Below are 27,833 nucleotides of genomic sequence, written 5' to 3'. Positions count from 1 at the left end.
GTTTATGTCACCTGCATAAAACAACACTGTGTTGCGTTTCACAGTACGTCGCCTTCTTCGTTTCATTACAGGAGCGACACATTATTTGAAATGCTTTATTTTCTTTGAGTACTAATAAATTCTCCGACAAAAAGCGGTAGAACGACAACAACACTCTCTCTCCATGCCCGCGTTTCACACACAACTTCCTGCCGGTACGAACTGAGCGTCAGAGGAGGGAGGAGTCAGACCGCTGCTGCTTTAAAAAGCAATCTCCCGCCAGCTAAGCCCAGGTTAGAGCGAAACAATTCGCTCCGTGTGCTGGTGTTTGGACTGGAGCTGTATGCCGATGCCTTAGAAGACGACTTTTTTCCCCCTGTTTGTGTGGGGTTTTTTTTTTTTAAACATTTCCTGTCTGGAGAGAAGAGTTTTTAGTTGGTTTACAGCACCAGTAAACTGAACATGGAGTGCAGCTTTAAATGCCAGGTGGGTGCATTGATTGTTGTATCAATATCAGGGTATCGCGGCGATAACGGGCGTCGTGACCAGGCTTCTCTCGTGGCTGTCCTAAGGTTTCTGGTAGTGATGAGGGAATTCCGGCTCTTTTTTGAGAACCGGCTTAATTGGCTCGATTCACTAAAAAGAGCCAGCTCTTTCGGCTCCGGAGCGGCTCTTCAGGTTGTTTTGTTGCTTTAATTAATTTATCCGGTTGTTCAGTCTGACGTCACTAGCCGTGTCTGGGTCTAAACTCCGCTGCAGGTCCATATATCCAACGATCACTATGGCATTACTGAGAGTTGGAAAAACAGTCTAAAGTCTTTCATCTTTAATAAAATGATCAGCGTTCTGCTCTACCAGGTGTAACAATTGAGTTTAACATCCAGGCATCCATGAAAATGGAATTTATGACATTTAACGGAGTTAGAAGTTAACAGGAAGTTAGCTCGCTAGCTTCTATCTAAATACAATATAGCATGTCCTGACTGCGGGGTTTTGGAAACAAATTAAAACGTACATCTCTGTTATCACTTCCAACATAAATGAAGACAGAAAACGAAACAGCAGTGACGTTTGTAGGGTTACTGAAGTTTGGCTAGCTGGTATATAATGATGTGCTACGTGACCGCTAGCGACACAGCTATGCTAGCATAATATGAACAAGCTAACTTTTTTTCCACTCGATAAAAGTTAACGTGAGTGTTTTCGGTGGTCAGGAACAAATGTAATCGCATGGCAGGATGCTGTAAAAGGACCAAACTTCAGCCAGGAGAACAACTGAGATAATCCATCCACAATACGAGGTTAGTCATTCATATACTGCTGCATGGGCTGGGCTGTAGTTACATCCTAAGGTTTTAAAAACTGAGCTTAAATAAATGATTAGTGGTAATAAAAGCCGAGGGAGGTCAACAGTGATCACTGACTGTTTTAGGAGCTTTTTGAGATCAAATATAAGAAAATACAAAACATTAAACATGTTAACAACACAAAATCCATATTAAACGCAGACTACTTTAGACCCGGAAGTAGGATTCGTCGCGTTATCACTGAACAACCGGATTATCAACAACAATATAAAATTATGCACAAATGAATTCGTAATGTAAAAAGATGTTGTTTTTTTAAAAATGGTTTATTATATAAAATATTTTTATTATGTAAATAAAAATAAATGAACACCCAGATCTTTTAATTTAGGTAAAGTTTGGCATTTAGAAATACCAAGTGCCTCAGCTTTGAGGAGCTGATCCGGTTTCTTCTATCAGGAAGAAACCAGATCAGATTCTCTCAAAGGGGACTGATGTTGCCACAATGTAAGACCTGGATAAATGGAAGCCTTGTTCTCCTACCACAGGGGTGGGCAATTCCAGGCCCCGAGGGCCGGTGTCCTGCAGGTTTTAGATCTCACCTTGGGTCAACACACCTGAATCACATGATTAGTTCGTTACCAGGCCTCTGGAGAACTTCAGGACATTTGAGGAGCTAATTTAGCCATTTAAATCAGCTGTGTTGGTTCAAGGATGCATCTAAAACCTGCAGGGACACCGGCCCTCGAGATCTGGAGTTGCCCACCCCTGTCCTACCATCTCAGTGGGTCTGCACTTCTCTGGCAAAGGGGCTCATCAGTGTAGTATCTCACTTCCAGTACTACATCTGGTGAGGGATTCCTTCTGGTAGTGTCTATACTTGCAGAGAGAGAGATGACTGTGTTGATTTTGTCTCTTGGTGTCTCCTGCTCACGTTCTCTCTCACCTCCCTGCTCTGTTCCTGTGGTACTGCTGCTGCAAGTGTAACTACTGCCCCTCCTCCTCTACTCAGCCCCTTCCCCCTCTACTCAGCACAAACACAAGGCTTTTTGCACCCTTCCCCCTTCTGCTCAGCGTAAACACAAGGCTGGCTCACATGCGGCGAGAGAGAACACCCTCCCCCACTACTTCCAATAAGGAGCCGGCTCCCGTCGTTCACTTCAAAGATCCGTCCCTAAGAGCCGCTTCGTTCACGACCGACCCATCTCTAGTTCATGGTACAGATGTGTCTCTACCACGTGTTGCTTTTTTGTAGCAACAGCTGTGAAGGTATAAATAATCCACTTGAATACAAATACTACTTGAACTACAAATGAGTAGCTGACGCAGCTCTGGACACTTGGAGGCTAGATTAAGGCCATGTCCACACTAACACGTTTTTGTTTGAAAACATCTTTTTCTCTCAGTTTTGGCCTTCCGTCCACACTGAGATGGTGCTTTTGCAACTTTGTAGTCTTGTGTTACTCGCAGCAACAACTCCACCTTCTCATTTAAAAAAAAACAAAAAAAAAAAACTGTGCTTTTCCTCGACATTATGCTGCAAAGTTTCAAAGCACTGGAAAGTAAATAAACAGCAGACGGAAATGACGCAGAATCATCTTGCATTTCACGCATGCGCAGTGCAGGAACATAATGGTTTTCAGTTGTTTCAGTGTGGATGAACAACTCTTCGAAACGTTGGAAAATGATAATGTGGACGTGGAGGGTTTTTATTTTTTTATTTTTTTTTATTTATTTATTTTTTATAAATATAAAATGGTGTGAAGTCATTGTCTGTCTTTGATGGCCACCAACAGCAAATATAGATTCAAGGGTACTTTTTTTTTTTTTAATTTTCTTACATATTTCTATACTTGTGCCCCTTGTAACAGTTTTCCATGTACCTTTGAATTAAATGTTTATATTAACTCTTTAGGCAACTCTCAAACACTAGGGGTGCTGCAGCTGCTAGAATAAAAAAATCGAAGTCTCCGAGGACCACTTTGAACCATTTACACACAGGTCATACAAGTGCATCTAAAAATACTACATAATGCTTTTCATGTTCCAGACAGTCATGTTCAGTTTTAGTTTTTTTTTTTTTAATTAATTTTTATCTGTCATACTTGGCACAGGGTCAACATTGCAATGAAATGTGTTTGACGAGCAGAAGAAAAGTCAATCAGCAAATAGTAAAAAGTGTCAGGAGTGAGCAGCAGTACAAGATTTCAGAGTGTCAGTTAGTACAGTATTGGACAGAGTAAGGGTTTTTATTTTGGCAGAACAGCTTCCATACCAAACTGTAATGTTGTTAGTGCAACTATCTTATTTAACCAATCTCATGGACACAACTCAGTGCTGTGCGGCATGCAGGCATGGTCAAGATGACTTGCTGAAGTTCACACCGAGCATTACAATGGGAGGCTGAAGGAGACTGTCCAGAATGTTACATTGGCCCAAATAGCCAGCTGTTACAACCCAGGTTTTCAGAAGAGCATCTCTGAATATACAAGATGTTGAACCTTGAAGCAGATGGGTAGCAGAAGCAGAAGACCACATCAGGTGCCACTCCTCTCAGTTCACCAAAATTGGACAACAGAAGGTTGTGAACTCATTGCCTAGTCTAATGACTCTTGACTATGCTGCAACAGCTCAGCCTGCTGCTGGTGATTTAATGGGGTGGGGACATTTTCTTGGCATACTTCGGACTTATTAGTACCAACTCAGCATGATTTAACCACCACAGCCTACCTGAGTATTGCTGCTGTCCATGCAGGATAACACGCCATGTCACGAAGCTGAAATCATCTCAAGCTGATTTCTTGAACATGACAATGAGTTCCCTGTACTCAAATTGGCTCCACAGAGACTGGACCTGAATCAAACAGAGCTTATTTTCGATGTAGCAGGATTGGAGATTCCCATCCTCGATGTGCAGCCGATAAATCTGCAGTACCTGTGTGACGCTATCATGTAAATGTGGACCAAAATCTCTTAGGAATTTTTCCAGTACGTTATTGAATATATGGCATGACAATTTAAGGAAGCTCTGACAATTTCAGGAAACTCTGTAAGCAAAAGGGCGTCCAGCCTAATACTAGAATGGTCTGGTTCAAAAAGTGACCAGTGAGTGAAAGTGGCTTAATGTCCTCTCCCCCGACCTCCCTCTTCACCACGACGGACCGGTGCAACCCATCTGTCGATTTCCGGCTCCCTTCTCTCATCACTCGCGAACAAGACCCCGAGATACTTGAACTCCTCCACTTGGGGCAGGAACTCATCCCCGACCCAGAGTGGGTACTCCACCGTTTTCCGGCTGAGAACCATGGCCTCAGATTTGGACGTGCTGATCCTCATTCCTGCTGCTTCACACTCTGCTGCGAACCATTCCAGTGCGAGCTGGAGGCCATCACCCGATGAAGCCAACAGAACCACATCATCCGCGAAAAGCAGAGACGAGATTCTGGGGCCACCGAAGTGAAAGCCCTCCGCCACTTGGCTGTGCCTAGAAAATTATGAACAGAATCGGTGACAAAGGGCAGCCCTGGCCGACCCCATCACCCACTGGGAACGAGTCCAACTTATTGACGGCAATGCGAACCAAACTCTTGCAACGGTTGTATAGGGATCGAATGGCCCGTTGCAATGAGCAAGACACACCTGTAGTTAGAACACACCCTCCGGTCCCCCTTCTTAAAGATGGAGACCACCACCCCGGTCTGCCAGTCCTGGGGTACTGCCCCTGATCTCCATGCAACATTGTGGAGGCGTGTCAACCAGGACAGCCCTACAACGTCCAGAGCCTTCATGAACTCGGGGCGGACCTCATCCACACCAGGGGCTCTGCCACGAAGGAGTTGTTTAACTGCCTCAGTGCCCTCGCCCCCGGAAATTGGCGAGTCATCCCCAGACTCTGCTTCCTCCTCAGAAGACGTAGCAGTGGGATTAAGGAGGTCCTCGAAGTATTCCACTGCTAGCATGATGGACAAGTTTTTGATGGGGCTCTTACACAAATGCAAAACAGAAGATGAAGCATCGCCAAATATGCTTCCAAACAACTTCCTTCCGTGCCAAAGACTAGAAAATATGATTAAGCATATCTTGCCTTTGGCTTCACCTGCACAACAGCGGTGCCATGGTAGGTTTCACCGACAGAATTAGTTTCCCCTGCATCGGGATCATGTGCTGGGTAAAAAAACAAAAAACAACTACATGTGAAATAATTAATTGTGTGTGTGTGTTTTTTGCTACTTGTAATTTATTGCAGTTTACTTTTAATTGTTTACAAAAGGTTTGAGGTGCACTGCAATGGAATCTGAGTTTGTGTGTGGCTGGAGGATGTGTTTGTGTTGGGGGGGGGGGAGAGAAGATTTTATTGTAAACACAAAGGAGGGCAAAAGAAGTTTGGGAACAGCTGCCTTAGATGGGCAGCTCTAGGTTAAGGAATAGGAAATTGTCAGCTGGGAGCTCTAGGGCAGATCACAGACTCAGCAACTGACGATTGCCCCGAAGAAAGGCCAAAGGTGGAAACCTTTCAAGGGCCCTTCAGGAAGCATGTTACCCATCATGTGGTTGAGAAGGTGGCAAGGTGCAGCAGTGGAACAGAGGTTCCTTAGGGAAAAACTGTCTGGCAGTAGAGCTGTCGGATCACTAAGTAGATGGGATTCTAATTTAGGAAAAAAAACATTTCTGAAAGAACAGGTAAGATAAAAGTCATCTCTGAAGGAGCTGGAGATAACTGCAGGAACAGCCTTGAGAACAGGGGAATATCTGCTCACGGATGTGCATCTGTACAGTTGATCTCTATATATGTGACCTTCCCCAAGGGATACTTCAGCTAATCAGAGATGGATATTTGCATCCTCCGTCTGTCTCCTTTGAGTGAAGCATTATGGCGGTAATGCTATGTTTAAATATTGATTGAAAAAGAAGGGAGACCATAGAAGAGTTTACCATAAAGACAAATAAGTGAAAAACCCAACAGTGATCAAAGAAATGTACAAGAAGAAAAGGCTGTATTTGGATTTTTTTTTTTTTTTTTTTTTTTTTTTTTTTCCCTTACCTTGCGGTTTTAACCCAATACAAGGTTCTTTATTTTTCCCCCTGCTGAAGAGAAGACCTACATCATAAAGTACCAAAGACGGGAGCATGTCGACGCAAGTCTGCATAGCACCTTCAGACTACCATGTCCATCAAATTCAGGAGCAGAAAGACCTCAGCTACCACAGAACCAATGTCAGGAACGTGAACCGGCAGACACTTCGGCTGGCACAGGAAGACCATTTTTCTCTTGTTGACTTTATAGTATTTTTTTCACCCAGAATAGGCACAAGAGCCAGAAAGAAACTGCCAACTTTGGTACAGAAGACATAGCAATTGACCTGGATGATGGTCGATTTAAAAGACACATGGTAACTTAACTTGGTAGATTGAATCAGGAACAGATTGGAGAGAGGGGCCACCAGGCTGAGGTTAGGTGTCCCGATTCTTTGATGTTGGGCTGAGAACAACAGCGCTGCCCCCCCCCCCCCCAAAAAAGCGTCAGACAGCGCTGTAAACAACGGTAGACTGGTGGGTAATAAGCAAGCAAATATTACAGAAAACAGATTTTTCATGGCGAATTTTTCTTGACGTACACTGAGAGAGAGCTGTGCATGAAGTGTGATTTATTGTTGTTATTATTGTTATTATATTTTTTTTATCGTGGTGGAGGCAAAACTGCAAAAGTAAGGGGGAATTCATGACAATGTTTATGTGAAGCATAGTTTGGATCTTCTCTTGCGGCTGGTTCAGTCAATTTTGGTTGGAGAATGATGAGCTCGCGGCCCATGTTGCGGCCCGCATAATGACGTGAAATATTTTTTTAAAATTACTATTTTAAAAAAAAAAAAAAAAAAAAAATGAAGGCAATAGGCAGAGTGTTACAGGCATGGCCCTAAAGAATGTAGCCTCATGGGCAGTGTAGTCCGTGCTGCAGGGACAATGGACTGCCATACCCGTTATGTGTCTGTGAGCGCGAGGAAGGGAGAAAAAGGAGAGTCAAAAAGTACAAGTTGTCATCAAGAAAAAGCAGGAGATGGAAGCATGTAAATCTAATAATAACCACTGCAGCCAAAAAGAGTGCCTGACGAGCCCAGCTTTAAGTAAGCTATGACCCAGACAACAAAGTAAAGCTAGTTTTCGGCTACGAGCCCGACACAGACTCCGATGTATTAGCCAGAGGTCCCTTTACTACAGTTCGGAGCCACGGACCTGTTTTATATACGCGCGGAATAGTTTCCTATACGAGATCGCTGCAAAAAGTGCAGCCTTACCTAATGTCCACCCTACTGTTACCAATTTTATATTAAGATTTAAAAATCTAGTTGGTTTTGGTATGGCGAGTAACATTCAGTTATAGTAATGAATCAAACAGCAATAACGCATTCATGTAGTTGTGAAAAGTATGATAATATATTAAATAATCCAAAGTTCAGAATACGTTACTCTCATTGAGTAACGTAACTGAATACGTTACGAAATACATTTTGGGGCATGTATTCTGCAATCTGTATTGGAATACATTTAAAAGTAACCTTCCCAACACTGTTCAGGAGAATACTGTGGCAGCCTCATGTGCCTTATCAGTGGGTATAAATGAAATAGTCTTTGACAAGGTTACAGTCTGCAAGCAGTTAGCTGTAGCCATTCTCCTGAAAAAGAATTACCCTAATTTGGTGTTACACAAGATAATATATTCTAATATAAGCAATTGTGCTTCTAATTGGTCAAAACGGGGGAGAGGCTACGGTTTGGACTTGACTCACAGGCTCCCCCCCCCCCCCCCCCCTTTTTTTTTGGGCAAAGTCATAAATTGCAAAACCTTCAGAGAGGTGCAACTGTCACGGGGATATGCATACCCACTCTGGGCTTCATCACTGCTTACCATGTTGCAGGCAAAATCACAACAAAACAGATGAAGTAAGATTTATAGTAATGCTCGACCTCAAACACAAATGCCACAACAAATGAGGACATCGAGGCAATGGTATAGCAGGTGTTTGGTTTATGGCTTTTTCTCAGACTTGGGGGCCACGGTGTTCTATTTTGTGTAGCCATTTCCGTTGTTGCTGCATTTCAAAAATGGTGTTTTGATTTTCGTAACTCATCATGCGATTGCCACTGACAAGCCAATTGGTGACATGCAGTCTGACATTATTTTTGGATTGCTTGGAGCCCCAACTAAGTGGGAAAACAAAGTTCCTGGTACTAGGGCTGGGCCATATTATAGTGTTCACGGGAATACCGGTATAATGTTAGGCAATGATAAAAAAAAAGAAATTGCGATAGAATATGGGTAAAACACGCATGCGCAGTGCCTTGGTTTTAGTATGCATATGGCGGAAAAAGTATAGCGGCGACAGAGAATGAGAAGGGCGGAAGCGGATCGTTGAATGAAACGGATGAACCAGAATTGTTTTTTAAAAACATGCAACTTCAGTGATGTGGAACTGGTTTGGTTTTTGTCTGTCAGATAGCCACAAAAGCACTTTATGTGGTGCACGGCACTCTGTCAAGATTTGTCAAAAAATGTTTTAGTACGACTTTGGTAAGCTACGAAGCCGCACCGCTTAATAGACTGTCAGAGCATTACGGCTCCCGTAGTCAGGAGCCTTGCGGAGTACTGTACTTCAACATAATATTACCGTATTGTAGAGATGGCACAATACCACTTTTTTATGTCCGATACAATATCATAAATTTGGATATCGGCTGATACCGATATGAATCCGATATAGTGTGTTTTTTTTTTTTTTTTTTTTTTTTTTTTTTTTTTGTTGTTTTTTTTTAAATATCTTGCTGCATTTTGTATAAGTTCATACTCAAGTTTTAAAAAACAAACAAACACTAAAGCTATTCTGTTATACCTGTATGCAAAAAAAAAAATACACTGCACCCAAAATATTTCATAGTTCAGCAATACTGATCAATCTAATAAACTTAAACCTACTCCATCCTCCCTATTCTGGTATTTTAAAGAGTAAGCAACCTAACTAATAGGGTTGCAAACGCCCAGCTAAAAATAAAAATAGGGAACCACCCCACCTCATGATGCTTAATCGATGTAATCAACTTTAATTTGATGCAGTGTGGGGGGGGAAAAAACAACTATTTTTCAAGAATAATTAAATAGATTTAACATCTTTCTTCAACAGAATTGCAGACTGCACAGATGGTACCTTCCCAAAGGAAAAAGTACTATAGCTTACTAGGGTATATTAGACTTAATAGCTACTATATACAGTAATGGACTTCTATACATTTTACATCAGATTAAAACTTTGGGTGTAAGATTCAGATAATTATTTATTAAAAGCTAGACATTTTTAAATGAGAATAAGAAAGAAAAGTATGTCTTTGTGCCCCCTTTTCCCCCGTTCATGCCCTATCGGCCCCCAGGCTAAACTTTGCTAGATCCGCCCCTGCACAGTTATCAGCTGTCAGCTACGTAGAAAAAGATCCTGGTGTAGAAAGTAATATTAAATAAATTCTAACCATAGATTATCAAGCTTAAACGTGCTGCTGTTGTTCAGCCGCTGATTTCCTCTTTCTGGCGCGAAGTGGGCGATAAACAAACAAGAGAGACGGACTCGCGACAGAAAAGCCGATCAGCTGATCATTAATCAGTTTCAAGTTTGAAGTAGCAGCAGGAGAGGGAGGGGGAGAGAGGCAGTCACTCCATATATCGGTTGTTAAGCTTAACGCTGGAGTGCTTTACAAACATTCAGAGATGAACTTACACACTTGCTTTACTTCTCTCTGGGATAACTTTCTCGGAGATGAAATGCCGGTTTGGTAGCGAGGCTACAAATACTCAACCAGACGCCAACAGGTCTCGCACGCCACAGCTGCTCTATCACGTGATGCATACTGCTCCGACGTGTTACGGTTATGAGCTGAGTTATGACATGTCCAAGTTTTGTGAGGTGCTTTTTTTTTTTTTTTTTTTTGATATTTATTGGATCGTATTACATTTTTTATTTCTCTCCGATATCCGATCCAGTAATTTAGGTCAGTGTCAGATCGGTCCATCTACCGTGTTGTACGTTTATAAGGACCCTAAAATGGCACCTGCTAAGAGACATATGAAGTGGATTTCAAACTCTATCAGTCACACAGTAGAACATGGGAATAGAGCAGCTGCGAGAGAATTCAGCATTAATGAGTCAATGGTACAGAAGTGGAGGAAGCAAGAAGAATGAGTTGAGTAAAGTTCGCCTTATCTAACTGTTTGGTTTCGCCTTATAATCCGGTGCACATTATGGCCCAATAAATATGGTAACTTATCTTTCTTGTAGAAATGTGCTCCAAATTAAAAAAAAAAAACCTTTGTGTTGACATTTTGTCTCGCATCAGTTATATCGTTATCGCAAATTTTCTAATATATATCGTGACAAATATTTTTGGCCATATTGTCCTGCCCTACCTGGTACCAGGTACTACCACCTGGTGGAGAACACTAAAAACTTACTCGAGCCATGCTGAGCTAGTGGAAAAGGGCTATATGTACAGATATTCAGTGATACTTTTAGCATCCCCCTGGGACTTGTTGCCACTGGCTCCAGCACCTTTTGGTGCTAGGCTCAGTTGTCTGCTCAACCTCCTGCTGATATCTAACTTATCACCATCTTGGATAAGTTCAGGGATTGTTGGGTCATTGGGAGTTTAATGGCTGGGTTCTTGGAGGTGTAGAGGGCAAATCTTTGACGAGGACCTGTCTAAACTTAAGAAACAACGTTTTCCGTCTTCACTTGCTGTTTGCTGTTTGTCAGAAAGCTGGTGATCAAGTGACAGATGGCAGTAGAAAATGTCCCGAATTCTTTGATGTTGGGCTGAGAACAAACAACCACTACTCAGAGCAGGTCCAGTTAACCAACAATTATTTATTAGCATACATGTATGGGAGATTTACACAATGGCACCTTCCGTGTTGATCTCAAAGAAAAGCACTTCAACCTATTGTTTTATATGTCAGCGTTTACCCTCTTCATGCGTAAGCAGATAACATAACATGCGTCAGTTACAGTTAGATACAGTTCCTTTTTTGGTAATTTTCTATAACAAGCTATCAACTGCCTTTCATACCAGGTTTTTCCTGTTGTTCTCACTACGAGGCCCAGGATCATATGGCGGCACACATCCTGAGTACATCCTGTTCTGACTGTGCAGGCACGTAGCCAGTTACAAGAAAAATACTTCTTCTAAGGCCCTATGCTTTGCACATTCATTAGCTTCTAGATTAATATGTCACAAATTAAAAGCCCTGCCACATAATAATATATTTTCCACAAAAACTTCAGTTAGGAGAGTTCGGTGGAGAGAATTCAAAGGATGATGGATATGTTTAGAGCTGTTTGATATAACGATATATATCGGATGATGTAGAGCTGGGCGATAGAACGATAACGATATGTATTGCGATATAACGTTTTCTCGATAGAAAAATTAAACTATTGCGATAGACCTCGCCGCTCTTGTCGTCTAAAAAAAAAACAAAAACAACTAAAAAAAAAAACAGCCAATCCAAATTAAGTAGCGCAGAGCCGAACCAATCACAGCCGCAGCGTCACGTCACGTGACTTGTTACGTACAGCACAAGTGCCAAGCCGCACATGTGTATTTGTTTGGGAAGCAGCCAGCCACCGTACCGCCCGGGTAATGGAGGAAATGAGTGTGCCGACTAGAAAAATCAACCGAGCGTGACCGAAGGTTACCGAAGAGAAAACAGATGATGGTTCCAATGCCGGAGAGACTGTCGAACGGAAGAGCCATAGAAGTTCCGTAGTGTGAAGGTATTTCAGCTATTTCAAGTCTGACAAAAAACAGAGTAGCGTTCACTGTAAATTGTGCCGAAAGCAAGTCTGGAAATACAATAAACTGGTGCATGCTCAGGCTATGTCCACACGTACCCGGGTATTTTTGAAAACGCAGATTTTTCTATGCGTTTGCACCTTTCGTCCACACGTAAACGGCATTTTTGGTCACTGAAAACGAAGATTTTTAAAAACTCCGGCCAGGGTGGATATTTTTGAAAACTCCGTTTTTGCATTTACGTGTGGACTAGAAAAACGGAGAAAACGCAGCGTCAAAGGTGTGCGCATTGTTTGACGTCACACTGTGCGCCACGTTATTATGTTCTTCAATGTGAATCTTATTTATTTCAACTTTGTTTTATTAATTTCAACAATGACATACAAAGTTAGCAACAGCTAAGTCCATCTTGATTTCAGAACAGTGGTATGTCCATTATACCCTCCAACCCCCCAACCCAAATTCTCCCCCTACCAGGTCTACAATAGACAAAACACTGCAGAAAACCAGTTTCTGCCCACACACACACACACACACACACACACACACACACACACACACACACACACACACAAAAACCCAAAAAATAAATTTAGAAAAAAAAAAAACAAAACAAAAAAAAAAACCAACACCTCAGGACCCATACACATAACAAGCATAACCCCCAAAAAACAGCAACAACCACAACTCCCCCCCCCCCCCCGCCCCGTAACCAAACAGACAAACAAAAACAAACAAAACAAAAACAGAGAAAACAAATAACAGAGAAAGGACCAAGCAAAACAAAAGGAAAAACAAATAGATAAGGTATAAATAAGATTTAAAAAAAAAAACAAAAAAACATTATAATGTAGCTTCGCTCAGTTCACTGCAGACTCAGGAAGTAAAGTAATAGTGTCGACCAGCAAGAGAAATGATTTCCAGATTTTATTAAATTCCCTAATAGAACCTTTTAGAGAGAATCTAAGTTTTTCCAGCTTTAAGTTAAAGAGTACATCTCTCACCCAATGGTCATGAGTTGGGGGGTGGGGAAGCTTCCACTTCAACAGAATAAGCCTCCGGGCCAGTAAAGTGGTAAAGGCTAGGGCCTGTTTGAGGGGACCAGATAAGTTCAAGTCAGGAGGAATGCCAAAAATTGCAGAGAGTGGGTTAGGAAGGACAGTCTGGCCATATGCTTGGCTAAGTGTGTCGAATATATTCCTCCAAAATGCACTCAGTTTCGAACATGACCAAAACATGTGGACATGGTTGGCAGGCGATAGTCCACATCTGCTACAGGCATCACTGATGGTTGGATAGATTTTAGATAATTTTGCGTTTGTATAGTGTACTTTATAGACCACCTTACACTGAATCAAAGCATGACGAGCACAAATTGAAGACGAGTGAATCAATTTCAAAGCACGATCCCACTGCTGTTCTGGCAGGGTTGTCTGAAGCTCTTCCTCCCATCTCAGCTTAATATGAGAAATGGATTTGGGGACCAAAGCATCTAGTATTTTATACAAGGCTGATATCAGTCTGTTTTGATGAGGGTTCGTCTGCAGGATGATATCCAGATTTGTTTCTGGAGGCCGATTGGGAAAGTGAGGGAACTGCGTTTTTACAAAATTTCTAGCCTGAAGATAGCGAAAAAAGTTGGAGTTAGGCAGGTCGTATTTGGACGATAGGTCAGCAAAAGATAGAAAGGTGTCCTGACTATACAAGTCCTTAACAGTCCTAAGTCCGTTATCTTTCCAACTACTAAAGGCCGCATCAGTGTTTGAAGGTGCAAAATTAAAATTTTTTGATAAAGGTGTTAGCAAAGACGGTCCAAGTAGCCCGAAGTATTTTCTGAACTGTCGCCAAATAGTTACTGTTTCCTTAGCTATTAGATTATCCCCAACAAGGGTTGGAGAAAAAGGGAGTGGTGAGCTGAGTATTGATGATAATGAGTAACAGCTAGATGCAGTTTCCATTTGTACCCAGGCTGTTACAGGGGGGTCGTTATGAACCCATTGTAAAAGTTTTTGTATGTTAGCTGCCCAATAGTAGTGTCTAAAATTGGGCAAACCAAGACCACCATCACTTTTAGAGGACTGAAGAATAGACTTGCAAATTCTAGCTTGTTTCCCTCCCCATATGAAATGTAACAGAATCTTTTCTAACTTGTCAAAAAATGCCTTGGTAAGAAAAATCGGGACATGTTGAAAAAGATACAAGAATTTTGGGAGGACACTCATCTTTATCAGGTTAACTCTCCCTGCCACTGACAATGGTAGAGAAGTCCAACGGTCACAATCTTTCCCAACATTTTCTAGTAGGGATAGAAAATTCTCCCTCATCATTTTATGTATAGAAGAGGAAATAAAACCCCCCAAATATCTAAATCCGGTTTCTGTCCACTTAAAAGGCACTATTGAGTGGGGAAGAGCTCTGGCCAGGGAATTAAGGGGTTGCAACTCACTTTTTTGATAATTGACCTTATATCCTGACAGTGTACCATATTGGTCCAGTATGTCAAAAAGCACCGGGAATGAGTTTAGAGGGTCAGAAATGTACAGGAGCAAGTCATCTGCATAAAGGGAGAGTTTGTGAGTCACACCGAACCTTGTAATGCCTTTAAATCTATCCTCTGAACGCAGCCATATTGCAAGAGGCTCGATAGCAATGGCGAATAGGAGGGGTGAGAGAGGGCACCCTTGCCTAGTGCCCCTCTCAAGTGGAAAAGGCAAAGACAAGTTGTTGTTAGTACGAATACAGGTGGATGGCGAGGAATATAGTAGCTTAACCCAGAGAATAAAGTCAGCCCCCAAGCCAAACCTATCCATCACCTCATAGAGGAAGCTCCACTCGACGCGGTCGAAAGCTTTCTCCGCGTCAAGAGATACCACAACCTCTGGAATTGAGTTGCACGATGTATGGATAATATTCAAGAGGCGTCTTGAATTGTCATATGAGTGCCTGCCGGCCATAAACCCCGTCTGGTCAAAGGCGATAATTTGTGACAGAACACGTTGTAGCCTAAGTGCGAGGATTTTAGATAGTATTTTAAAATCAATATTTAAAAGAGAAATTGGTCTGTAACTACTGCACAACAAAGGATCCTTATCCTTTTTCAAGATTAAACAAATAGTAGCTTCGGACAAAGTCTTGGGTAATTGACATTTTGAAAAGGCTTCATTATACATATCTTTCAACAACGGTGCCATAAGATCAGAATTGACTTTATAGTATTCTGCAGAGTAACCGTCAGGGCCCGGCGATTTACCTGTGTTTAAGGATTTAATGGCTTCTTGTACCTCTACTACAGTGATAGGTCCCCCTAATCCTTTCGTCAGATCTCTATCTATTCTTGGAAAATGTATATTTTGGAGAGTTTCTTCTGATAGAGGGGGAGAACTTGAAGTGTACAGATTGGAATAGAAACTTACAAATACTTCATTAATTCCCTCTGGGTCCGATATTATGTCACCAGCAGCAGACTTGACCTTTGGGATTAGCTTAGAGGTTGCTTCGGCATGGGCTTGATAAGCCAGAAGTTTCCCTGCCTTGTCGCCAGATTCAAAAAAGCGTTGCTTAGTCTTAATTAATTGAACCATAGCTGTTGCGGTGGTGGTTAAATTGAGACTGGCTTGAACTTTCACACGTTCTGTATAGAGGTTAGGATCTGGGTTTGATGCATATCTGCCATCTAGATCTTTGATCTTATTCAATAAACTGGACGTGTAAGTTAACTCTTTCTTCTTTAAATTTGACACAAATCCTATAAGCTGGCCTCTCATGTAGGCTTTCGACATTTCCCATAATACACCTCTTGACACTTCAGTAGAATCGTTCAACTCAAGGAAAAGTGAGAACTGTGATCTCAAAAAATGTGTGTAGTCATCCCTTATCAACAGGCTAGAATTAAATCTCCAATGTTTAATGGGTCGAGACGGGGTCGCTAATACCACATCAAAAGAAACTGGTGAATGATCTGAAATGGCGATAGCATGATACTGACAATGGCTAATTTTACAGAGAAACCTAATATCAACAAGAAAAAAGTCTATACGTGTATATGTACGGTGGGGATGAGAGAAAAAGGAAAATGCCTTAGTAGTGGGATTCGCATGTCGCCATGGATCCACAATCCCCAGCTGAGTTTTGAAAAATTCTAGGGTTTTAGCAGATTTATTCAGGGAACAGGCCTTAGTTGACGATCTATCCAGCAGAGTGTCCTGAACCAAGTTAAAATCACCTCCAATAATAAGATGATAGTTTTCCAGATTTGGAAGTGAAGAGAAAAGTTTAGCTATAAAAGAGTCGTCATCCCAGTTCGGCCCGTACACGCTAGCCAGTATCACAAGTGAGCCCTGCAAGTTTCCTGACACAAATGTGAAACGGCCATCTGGATCAGCAATAACTTTATGTTGCTCAAACAGAATATTATTACGAATAAGTATGGCTGTCCCTCTGGCCTTGGCGTTAAATTTGGAATGATATATATTGCCGATCCAGTTTCTCTTGAGTCGCCTCACTTCTCTGTTGCAGAGATGTGTCTCTTGAAGAAAAAACACATCTCCTTTAAGCTGCTGTAAATGCGCCATAACTTTGTTAACTTTGGTTGCATTCCCCACCCCTCTCACATTCCAGGAGACAATTCTAAGACCATTGATTGTGCTCGACATACCTTACTATATTCAGACAGGTCTTTGGTTTGACAAGTTGACCGTGGCCAGGGGAAAGCTGGTGTCTGTATTTGAGGTAGTAGACTGTGAACAGAACAGGGGAAAAAAAAAAAAAACAGAAAGAAAAATAAGTAAATAAAATAAAATAAAATAAATAAGACACAACAACATAAAACAACATAAAACAACAACATAAAACAAGGCAATACATACATGCAGATCGAACAACATAAATTGGACCTGGATACCCCCGAAAACAAAACTTGCAAGTGTCCATTGCACAGCAGGGTGTAAACATTCCCATGTGAAGACTTCGCCATCACAACTCTTATCAAATGGCTTGCTTCCCTGTGGCGGCAAGGTCTCACTATGAAAATATGCCTTGTCAATATTCTGCTAGAAAAAATTGAGGAACTAGGATGTATCTTACTATACAAAAACGGACAGAAGAAAAGCACAAAAAAGGCAGGCTGGGGTATTGTTGTCCCCCATTTGTACATGGCAGGAATCAAACTGTAGGAGAGGCAATAATAATGAAAAAATGTGTGTTTATATAAAGTAAAACAGTATATACATATATGTATACGTAGCAGACTAGCGTGCCAACAGTGATATTAGAACAAAATATAAACAGGGGTATTATAAAGGAAAATGAGAGAAAAACAGAAAAAACAATGAGGTTAGAATTACTCAAACCATGCTGTCCTCTAGGTACCAAACATCAAACTAAAATGTCATGAGCCCTTCTATGGAAGTGGCAGGATCCAACCATGACCCTCAGATCAGGTTTCCAGAATGTTAGAACTCAGGGGACGGTGTAAGGCGATATAGCTCCGAGCGTCGCCTGGTGACGCCAGTCGCTTCCGGTTCCCTTCGTCAGTCATAACGAACAGTTTGGCCGGGTAGCGAAGCTGAGGCTTGAGTCCAAGATCGTACAACTCCTTCATAACTCCGCGGTAAGCGGACCGTTGTTCCAGCACCTCAGGGCAATAGTCCTCGACAATATGGATGGGGGTGTCCTTATATTTCAGTTTACCCCGCATTTCCCGAGCTTTGCGCACAACGAGCTCACGGGTCTGGTAGCTATGGAAACAGACAACAACCGCTCGGGGTTTCGCGTTGGGGCCTGGTCTTGCCACCAGTGCCCGGTGGGCTCGATCCAACTCCGGGGCCGTTTTCAAAACGTCCACTCCAAATATGTCCACAAGCACCTGAGAAAAGAACACAGTCGGCCTGGGCCATTCAATATTTTCAGGGACCCCCAAGAGGCGAATATTGTTGCGGCGGCTCCTGCTTTCAACGTCGATTAGCCTAGCTCTCAGCTTCTCGTTATCCTCCGCCACCACCGCTAACTTAGCCACCACGTTCTGGAGCTCCGCGCTCGTAGTTGTGGCCATAGTTTCCAAGGCTGTAATCCGTTGGTCATGGTTGTTGAGAGTCGTTTGGATGCTGTCCAGCTTGTTTTCAAGTCGCTGAACGGATGTCTTGAATTCTGCCGAAAGCGAGGCTTTGTGCTCGTCCAGCGTGGTCTTTAGCATAGCCATGATGGCTTCATTAGCCGCACCGAGCTTATCTCTTTTTTTGCTCCTGGTTCCTGGTGTTTCTACTGGTCATCTTGGCAGATTATGACACCAGACACACAATACCACCAATACAACTCCACACTTTGTTGTGGGTAGTGAGAAATTATCAAGTAGTTGTGATAAAAGTAGAAGCCCTGCGAAGAGCGACTATTTCGACATGCCGTCTACCGGAAGTCCTCGCGTCTTCAATGTGAATCTTAAACAAATGTATAGGACTGGGTTGTTGTATTTATTATCGGGCTGGTCTAAAACAGCCCCTTTGTTAAGATTGAATTAGGTGATTGTTGTCAGGATAAGGAATGTTATTTTACTGTCACTGTGTTATCATTCACGTGTACTGTCATTATTTCATCATTACTTCATTAGTCTGCATCACTTATCATCAGTTTATCATCAATATTATCATGTATCATTTATCATTTAGTAAATCTGCTAACGGTGTGGTTACTGAATACTCTTGTATTAACACGCAGAATAAAACACATTCTAGAAAGCACCAGCATGGCTGTAGGTCCAGGCAGTCCGCAGTCGGATAAGGACACCGAACTTTCGTTGGCCTGGACCTACAATCTCACAAAACTGCACACTCGTCTACACAATTGGTTATGTTCCCAGATACCGATGATGGAAAACATCTGGTTTCAAGCCTGGGAAAGGGTTGTTGTTCTGAGAAGAGTTCCAGGAATTGTCCTGACGTCATAATGGCTATAAAGCTTTCTGTAACGGGCAGAGAGACGAAGACTGGCTTCCCACACTGTACAGAGTGTGTGTGTTTAATAAATCACTTTTTTGACACCTCCTAGGACTCTGTCTGCGCTTATTTTTCCTTCCAAATGAAAAGAACCTTACATTGTGGAACTGTAGATGGTATCATATTGCTAGCATGCCCTGTGTTAGTACAGCAGAAAATGGTTATAGAATAGAAGCAGCATCACAGGAAAGTGTGCAGAAAGGCAGCATTAACTGCCGTCTGACACATCTTGATAAGTATAGGCAAAAGCAGAACTACGTAAGGAGCTTGACACGCTTAAAGACCCCACATATAACCACCCACGCTCATAGAGAATGAGGATGTGCGCAAAGAAAGGGAGACAGAGATGATGGGCAGAACCATAAAAGGAGAGGTGAATCGATGTGTAAGACTGTAAAAGGAAAAGATAAGAATGTTAAATGAGGAACGAGATGTTTTGATCGAAACCGTCCTGAATAACAGGAAAAGTAGGCGCTGAATGAGAAACCAAAAAAAAGTATAAATGTAACAGACTGAGGAAGTGCCTTTCAGATCTGCTGGAGACTTGTGGAAAAATGACAGTGCGCCTTATGGTTCTGGTCATGCTTAGTGACCTCAAACCGATTTTATGTGGTACACAGCGCTCAAAAATCTGTCAGATATTTTAGTACGGCTTTGGTAAGCTACGAAGCCGCACTGCTTGATGGATTGTCAAAGCATTACAGCTTCCGTAGTCAGGAGCCGCGAAGTAATCGGGGTCCAAACTCGGCTTCAGGTCCTAAAGTCAAACGAACACTGTGGCATCGCTGAGCGTTAAAAAATGTCTAAATGCCTTCGTCTTTAATAAAATGATCAGTGTTGCTGCTTTACCAGATGTAACAATTAAGTTTAACATCCAGGCATCCATGAAAACAGAATTTATTAATTTTTACGGAGTTAGAAGTTAGCAGGAAGTTAGCTCGCTAGTTTCTACTAAATATGACATACCATGTTCTGAGTGAGGGATTTCAGAATAAATTAAAACGTACAGCTCTGCTGTCTCTCCCAACATAAATGAAGACGGGAAACAAACAGCAGTGACGTTTGTGGGGTTACTGAAGTTGGGATAACTAGTATATAATGATGTGCTATGTTATCGCTAGCGACACAGCTATGTTAGCATAACATAAACGCAGTGAAGCTGGAGGATGAATGCTAACTTTTTTTCCACACGATAAATGTTTATGTGAGGGTTCCTATCTATCGTCGATCATTTTTACAAGGGCGATTTATTTATTCTTTTTATATTTGCCCATGAGTAAGTTTGCTAATAATGTTGTTTGAAGCTAACCGAAGCAACCATCACAAATTAATAATAGCACTGTTTTAACGGCACCCTCCTTCAGCTGTGAGCAAACGCACCCTCCTCAGAGGGCGCACAAATGCAGCAGCGATTCATTTACTCAAACTCACAACAGAAAGAAAGGCAGGAGCCTATGGCCACAAAAAAACAAAAACATTTTATTTTAATAAAAAACCACAATGGTGGTGAGGGAAACAAAGAGAAACTGGCTTCTTTTTCTACTATAACCGTGTTTACAGACCATTCCAGTGTTTCTGTCTTACAAACTTGACCAAACAACAAATACAAAATTAAACAAAAAGTAACTTCAAAATCAAATCTCTCTTCCAGCGAAAATAAAATAAAGTCTCCAATGTAAAGTTATGTTTGGTTTCTGTAATCTGCCTAACATAGCAGCAAGTGTTATAAATGTTCATGAGTGTAAACAATAAAAGCAGCCTACAGAGGGAAGGAACTTTAAGTGGGTTGGAGGCAACTACTTCCCTCTCACGAGTGGAAAGTTGAGCTCTGTGTGATCTCGTTCCTGATTGGATTTCTGTTTATCCAGCAGTATCAGAGGTGAAACTCTGACACTGGTGTCACCTCGACACTACCTCTGTAAAAAGTGAAAAACCTGTTGATCTAGAATGTATCATGGCATTTAAATACACATCTAAATGGATGTTGTTTAGGGAGTCTACATAGCAGTTTCCATGGATCCTTTTTTCATTTTACATTGCCTGCATGGTTCAGGCTATAAGGGTAGCACACATTGCTCCACAGTGGCATGGCTACAATTTTAAGTGGCAATATTGTTTTAAATCATTATACCGAACCTAGATTGCACATTGGGGGGAAAAGAGAGAACTTTGAATGTGTGCTGATATGGCTTTGGTCATGGGCCTTATGTTTGTTAAATCCTAAATAACCTGTGTAGAAGATAATTTTGTTATATACTAAGATGCAGCTTTCTTTGTCCCGTACCTGTGTTAATCCCTCGACCCCTACATGTAGAGGAAGTTCTGGCTTGCAGGATCTTCACAATTAAGGCAGTATCTTGCTTTATGTCTCTGGAGAAGAGAATACTTGTTTAAAATGACTGGATTTCTGCCTGGCAACAGTGTAAAGCACTAAATTTCCATAACATCTGCCAAACTCTCAGCTGTGTAGCAAAAACCTTTGACTAATGCACCTTTTGTCTTTTTTCCACAGCTCTGCCTCTACAAATTTAGAAGGCTGTTTGATTACAAGAAGCACATATTTTCAGGTGTACATCACCAGGTGGGCATTAGACTTAATATACATTTGGTTTTTTTAAATCTATTTATTTTTTTGGGCATGACATTCTTTCTTCAGTAATGAACATAAAAACAGCTTTATCTATAACTTAACCTTGCATTGGTTATTGTCTCGGTGTGTTTTTTTTGTTTTGTTTTGTTTTGTTTGTTTTTTGTTTTTTGTTTTGTTGCATGTAAACACACCAAACCAGTATAGAAAGGTGCTAACCAGCCAAAGGCTAAATGCACCTGTTATTTTATCTCTGTAATGTGGTAGGAGGAGAAGGAGAATTAATTTGAGTGAGAAGATTAGTTAACTGTGGTACAGTGTAATAAGACAGTCCCCACATTTACCTAAGTAATAATAAACCATCTCTGCATGTTTCCTGTTCTTTACCCACAGAAACTGAAAGACCTTTTCCCAAATGGTAATGCTCAGTTTTTACTTGACATTAGTGTTCATGTGAACTCTGATCTATTATACATTTTCATCTTTTCTGTTTTTCATTTTAATGTTTACCTCTTTTCAGATACGTTTCAGAATGTTGGTAAGTTTGTTTTTTTTTTTCTTCCTTCTTGGTGTTAAGTGTTTTTATTTTGTATTTATTGCTGTGCAATGTGTAGAGTTTTTGCACTGGAACTAGCAACTAAAGGCTTACGATGGTCCTGAGGAGGTGGTTGTCTGAAGTTTGTCTTTTTTTTTTTTTTTTTTTCTTTAAATAAGGTCTAAAAAGCAGGGTGTAGAAGGCTCCCCTATTTATTGGAAGCTTAAGGTAGTCCGTTCTTTCACTTTGACATGTGTTTTTGCTTTTTAAAGCCAAAGGTGTACCTCATATCATTTTTGCGGATCCAGAAAAAAAGAATTGCCTCAAACATCCCATTGTGGGTGAGTACATTTTCTCAAAGTGCACCTTGTTAGATTTGTATTGTTGATTGTCATTTATGCTTAGAAATATCTACTCATATATGCTTAGAGTTGTATAATCAATGTCATGTTGGTAGAGGTTTGATCCTTAATAGTCTGCAAAGACTTTGTGTGCATTCCAGAGTGCTCTGGGATTCACACCCACATCCTGGGAGCATGGGAGAGGTCGTACCTTCTCTTATTATTTTATGGCAGGATAAACGTATCTATGTCTGTTTTAGTCTAAGTGCCTTTTGTTTAGATGAACTGCTGGACTTCCAGACCAGCAGGTTTAGGGAAGTCATTTATGGGGACACACACACACACTTACACAACGCACAGGCAAGGTACTCTTTGTTTGTATGTAGACGTCATATTGTATGTTAATGAACCTATGTATATTCATGTAACCTCAATAAAAGAGCAGTGTTACGGGGGTGCGGACGAGAGCGACTGAGGTTAAGCGAAGGAACAGCGCTTGTCGTGGTTCTCTCCCTCATATATGAGTAACACAAAGAACTTTGCCTACTTGGTGTTCAATGCTTTTGCTGTGTAGTTGAATTGTCTTGAACGTTCCAGCGAATAGGTTTGTAGCTTAAACCTATCACACCTACCCTGCTCTACAGGTTTGGTTTTGTGGGTGTTGGGTTTTGTTCGCCATTTTAGAGAGATTTTTGTATGAAAGTTCATGCAAATATGTGTGAGTGTTGAGTTTTCATAAGAACTGGAGGAACCTTTTATTAATGTATTTTAATTCATGCGAGAGATATAGTAGTGTTCTCTGGGAAGGATTTTAGTTGGGATAACATCTTGGCAGAATCAGCTGATGACCAAGACACACTTGAGTGTTTATATGTGCAGCACAATATAGATTAATGTAATCTGTTACTGTCTTTTTAGCCCCTATATGGGTATTAAAAGTAAATCGTCATTGATTTTTACACTTGTTTGCCTTTCGCATTACTGTAGCAGCATTTAAGCGAGTTCAGGAACCTAAATCTTAAGTTTGCTACTGGACAAACATAGGATTTATCACCTAGATGTAGATGAATGTGAAATTGTATTACATCAGCCTGTTTAAAACAAAAGAGCTTGTTTGATGTTTGAAGTAATCGTCCTGTTTCAAATTGACTTTCTTTCAGGCTTGTCTGCGCTGAGTCTGTGTTTCAGTCCAGAGTCACGGACCTCTTTTTACTTGTGTCACATCTGTGGTGAGAAGAGTTTACCTAGTAATGTTTTAAGGCACTTCTTTTCTATGGACCATTACAGCAACTACATTGTGAGTACTGAACAACATAAAATATAAAGCAGGAATATTTAGTGTTTAATTTGTAAGATTAATTCTAACTTTTTGCTTTTTGATAAGAATTGCATGGATCCCAATGCAATGAGTTTCTCCTGGATCCCCAGCAAGAAAATGAAAGAGACTGAACTCAAAAACAGAGTAAAAGAAGAAGCGTCTATGGACTTGCAGGTGTGTGTGTGTGTGTGTGTGTGTGTGCGTGCGTGTGGAAGTAATGTAAGGCAAGGCAAGTTTATTTGTATAGCACAATTCAACAACAAGGTGATTCAAAGTGCTTTACAGAGACATTAGAAACAAGAACAAATAAAAAGCATGATTTAAAATTGAATAAAACAAGCAAATAAACTAACTAACTAATTAACAAACAAACAAACAACAGTATATAAAATCAAAACAGATAAAATCAGAACAGTAGATAAAATCAGTAGTTAAATGTAAGTTTTGAAATTTAAGCTTAAAGTGTGGATTTGGTGCTTTATTCAAATGCAGCTGAGAACAGGTGAGTCTTCAACCTGGATTTAAATAAAATGAGTGTTTCAGCTGATCTGAGGCTTTCTGGGAGTTTGTTCCAGATATAAGGAGCATAAAAGCTGAATGCAGCTTCTCCGTGTCTGGTTCTGACTCTGGGAACTGATAAAAGACCGGATCCAGATGACCTGAGGGATCTGGATGGTTCATACTGGGTCAGGAGGTCATTGATGTATTTTGGTCCTAAACCATTCAGAGCTTTATAGGCCAGCATCAGAACTTTAAAGTCTATCCTCTGACGGACAGGCAGCCAGTGTAAGGACCTCAGAGCTGGACTGATGTGGTCCACTTTTTTGGTCTTAGTGAGGACTCGAGCAGCAGAGTTCTGAATGAGCTGTAGTTGTCTGACTGATTTTTTTAGGTAGACCTGTAAAGATGCTGTTACAGTAATCAAGCCTACTAAAGATGAATGCATGGACTAGTTTTTCCAGGTCCTGTTGAGACATCAGATCTTTTATCCTTGATATATTCTTGAGGTGATAGTAAGCTGACTTTGTTATTGTCTTAATGTGTTTTTCTAAGTTTAGGTCTGCATCCATCACTACACCCAAATTTCTCGCCTGGTTTGTGGTTTTTAGATGTATAGATTGAAGTTCTCTGGTGACCTGTAATCGTTTTTCTTTGGCGCCAAAGACTATTACCTCAGTTTTGTTTTTGTTTAGCTGGAGAAAATTGTGGCACAACCAGTCATTGATTTCCTCAATGCATTTACCAAGAGCCTGTACAGGGCCTCGGTCTCCTGGTGACATTGTGATATATATTTGTGTGTCATCTGCATAGCTGTGATAGTTTATTTTGTTGTTGTTTATAATCTGTGCCAGTGGGAGCATGTAGATGTTAAACAGAAGGGGTCCCAAGATGGAACCTTGGGGAACTCCACATGTGATACTTGTCTGCTCAGATGTGAAGTTACCTATTGATACAAAGTATTTCCTGTTTTCTACGTATGTTTTGAACCAGTTTAGTACAGTTCCTGAAAGACCTGTCCAGTTCTCCAGTCGTTTGAGTAATATGTTGTGGTCAACTGTATCAAATGCTGCACTGAGATCCAGTAAAACTAGGACTGACATTTTTCCACTGTCTGTATTCAGACATATGTCATTAAACACTTTGGTCAGAGCGGTTTCAGTGCTGTGGTTCTGTCTAAAACCTGACTGGAAGGCATCGTAGCAATTATTCTGTTTTAAGAAGTAACTGAGCTGTTGGGAAACTGCTTTTTCAATGATCTTACTTAAAAACGGGAGATTTGAGATCGGCCTGTAGTTGTTCATTTGTGTCTTGTCAAGATTGTCCTTTTTCAGTATAGGTTTGATTACAGCAGTTTTTAGTGATTCTGGAAACACACCTGATAATAAAGAAAAGTTGACGATCTGTAACAGGTCTGACTCTAAAGTCTTTGAGACCTTTTTGAAAAAACTTGTTGGCAGGACATCTAAACAGCAGGAGGAGGAGTTCAGTTGACCTAAGATGTCTTCCAGGTCTTTGCTGTTAATAGGTTGAAACTGTTTCATGGTGTTTAAACAGTTTTTTGGTGGACACAGTACATATCCTGGATCTGCTGTTGATGTACCAATTGCTTGTCTAATTTTTTGGATTTTTTCAGTGAAGAATTTGGCAAAGTCATTGCAGGCCATGGTCGAATGAAGTTCAGCTGCCACTGACACAGGGGGGTTTGTTAGCCTGTCAACTGTAGAAAATAAGACCCGAGCATTATGGCTGTTTTTAGTGATGATGTCAGAGAAGTAGGACCTCCTTGCACTCCTCAGTTGTAAATTATAATTGTGAAGTTTCTCTTTATAAATGTCATAATGAACCTGGAGGTTTGTTTTTCTCCATCTGCGCTCAGCTTTCCTACACTCTCTTTTTTCATTTTTCACCAGTGTGGAGTTTCTCCATGGAGACTTTTTCCTTCCAGAGATAACCTTCACCTTAATGGGAGCAATAGTGTCCATTACATTTAACATGTTAGCATTGAAGCTATTGATGAGCTCATTGACTGACCCTCTGGGCAGGTCAGGTGTTAATGGGAAGACCTGGTTAAAAATTGCACTACTGTGTTCAGTTATACACCGTTTTGTGATCACTGTTGTTGATATATTTGTGTGGGCTGAGATTTTACTTTCAAAGAAAACACAGTAATGATCAGACAGGCCCACATCAGACACAGTAACCTTTGAAATGCTCAGGCCTTTGGAGATCAGTAGGTCAAGAGTGTGTCCTCTATTATGTGTGGCCTCTGTTACATGCTGAGTCAGCCCAAAGTTGCCCAGAGTGTTACTCAGGTCTTTAGTCCCTTTGTCCTGAGGGTTGTCCACATGAATGTTAAAATCCCCAGCAATAATTACACAGTCAAAATTAACACAGATCACAGACAGCAGTTCACTGAGGTCATTAAAAAAGTCTGTGCAGTATTTGGGAGGCCTGTAAACATTAAGAAACACAACTTTGGATGGGGCCTTCAGCTGTAAAGCCACATATTCAAAAGACTGAAAACTTCCAGGAGATAGCTGCTTACATTGAAATGATTCATTAAATAAGACAGCAACCCCTCCTCCTCTCCTGCTCGCCCTGACCTCACTGATAAAACTGTAGTTAGGAGGGGTCGTCTCGATGAGAACAGCTCCACTGTTACTTTGGTCCAACCAAGTTTCAGTTAAAAACATAAAATCAAGGCTGTGCTCAGTGATTAAATCATTAATTAAAAATGTTTTCCCAGCTAGAGATCTAATGTTTAATAAAGCCAACTTAAGTGTTTTAGAGGTATTACTTGTCCCCTCGTGTTTGGGAGCAGTCTGTGGCACACAAGGTATGTCTACTATGTTTAAAGATCTTTTAGAGTGCAGCTCTCTGTGTTTTGACCAGGCCACATGTCTCCTGTCACCTAAAAGTACAGAAATTTTAAAACCTTCTAGTAAACAGGGTCCCAGCTTCTCCTGGGAAAAGTCATCACTGCCATAATCCTCACAGCCCGGACCCTTCACATATCACATATCAGACTGCGGAGACAGGGCATGAAGAGGAACTAAGGGGGGCGAGGCTGGGCAATGTGACTTCGATTGCTCTGTTGAGGGTGGGGCTCGATGGCGAACCTTTGGCCGCTCTGGTGGGGGGTTTATGGGGGACAAAAAGGGATTGGGACGGGGGGTAGATCTGAGCCCAGCATTGACCCGCTCCATCATCTCCTCAGTGAATTTCAGGTGTGGGGAGGAGGGAGAAAGGAAGGGGGAGGAGGGTGATGGCCTGTCAGGGGTTTGGGGGACTGGGGAAGGTCGTGGTCCCTTGTCCTGGTCGTTGGTGTTGTTGAGAGAGTTGGAGGCAAATAGGGACCCCTCTTCTTGCCTTAGATGTCTCTCCTTTCTGAGGCTCTTCCTCAGATGCCATGGATGTCTCTCCTTTCTGAGGCTCTTCCCGGGTGGGGG

At 41.4% G+C, this 27,833-nt stretch overlaps 1 protein-coding gene across 1 annotated transcript in view; it reads left to right on the top strand.

Moving 5' to 3' along the window:
- The first annotated feature begins 284 nt into the window (after positions 1–284).
- The window catches only part of LOC146609792 (uncharacterized), a 56,758-nt gene continuing 29,209 nt past the window's right edge, over positions 285–27,833 (top strand). Inside the window, exons 1-7 of the mRNA XM_085345827.1 lie at positions 285–465; positions 21,615–21,683; positions 22,083–22,107; positions 22,210–22,227; positions 22,497–22,565; positions 23,726–23,862; positions 23,950–24,057. Coding sequence (XP_085201953.1) covers positions 442–465; positions 21,615–21,683; positions 22,083–22,107; positions 22,210–22,227; positions 22,497–22,565; positions 23,726–23,862; positions 23,950–24,057 — 450 coding nt within the window. The 5' untranslated portion in view covers positions 285–441. The remainder of the gene's footprint in view (positions 466–21,614; positions 21,684–22,082; positions 22,108–22,209; positions 22,228–22,496; positions 22,566–23,725; positions 23,863–23,949; positions 24,058–27,833) is intronic.

Source organism: Diplotaxodon limnothrissa, linkage group LG22 (genome assembly GCF_057381915.1).
Source record: "Diplotaxodon limnothrissa isolate DT_005_m linkage group LG22, D_limnothrissa_male_GT1.1, whole genome shotgun sequence".
In the NCBI taxonomy this organism is placed as follows: Eukaryota; Metazoa; Chordata; class Actinopteri; order Cichliformes; family Cichlidae; genus Diplotaxodon; species Diplotaxodon limnothrissa.
The sequence above is the reverse complement of the archived record's forward strand: the minus strand, read 5'-3'. Positions and strand labels throughout refer to the sequence as shown.